Source organism: Herpailurus yagouaroundi, unplaced genomic scaffold (genome assembly GCF_014898765.1).
Source record: "Herpailurus yagouaroundi ecotype Mexico unplaced genomic scaffold, PumYag 67700, whole genome shotgun sequence".
NCBI classification, from domain to species: Eukaryota; Metazoa; Chordata; class Mammalia; order Carnivora; family Felidae; genus Herpailurus; species Herpailurus yagouaroundi.
The window spans coordinates 5,312,070-5,312,380 of record NW_024420499.1 but is presented as its reverse complement, the minus strand read 5'-3'; the positions used below and the strand labels follow the sequence as shown (position 1 = coordinate 5,312,380).

The 311-nt window shown below is 69.1% G+C and overlaps 1 protein-coding gene across 1 annotated transcript in view; it reads right to left on the bottom strand.

Annotated features, from left to right (window-relative positions):
* Positions 1-311, bottom strand: part of KCNE5 (potassium voltage-gated channel subfamily E regulatory subunit 5) — a 1,210-nt gene continuing 899 nt past the window's right edge. The window contains exon 2 of the mRNA XM_040468431.1: positions 1-10. Within this exon, the coding sequence (XP_040324365.1) occupies positions 1-10 (10 nt within the window). The remainder of the gene's footprint in view (positions 11-311) is intronic.

Below are 311 nucleotides of genomic sequence, written 5' to 3'. Positions count from 1 at the left end.
TCAGGGCTGTCTGAAGACAAGAGAGCAGAGGCAGTTTAGTGCAGTTGGGTGTGCGGGGTAGGGGTGTAGGCATGGGGTGGCCGGGTGGGAGGGTTAAGAGGGAAAAAGCGGTCTGGAGGGTGGGTAGGGTGGTGCTCCTTCCAGGGCCTGTCAGACGAGGTCTGCGGGCCTCTCCCCGTCTGGGCCTCAGGTGAGGCGGCGCCTGGAAGGGGAGGAAAGGAGAAGGCGGGCGCCGCGCCCGGGGACGCGGGAGACCAGGAGGGCGCGCGCGCGCGCGCGAGCAAGCGGGGCCGCGCTTCTAGACCCCCTCG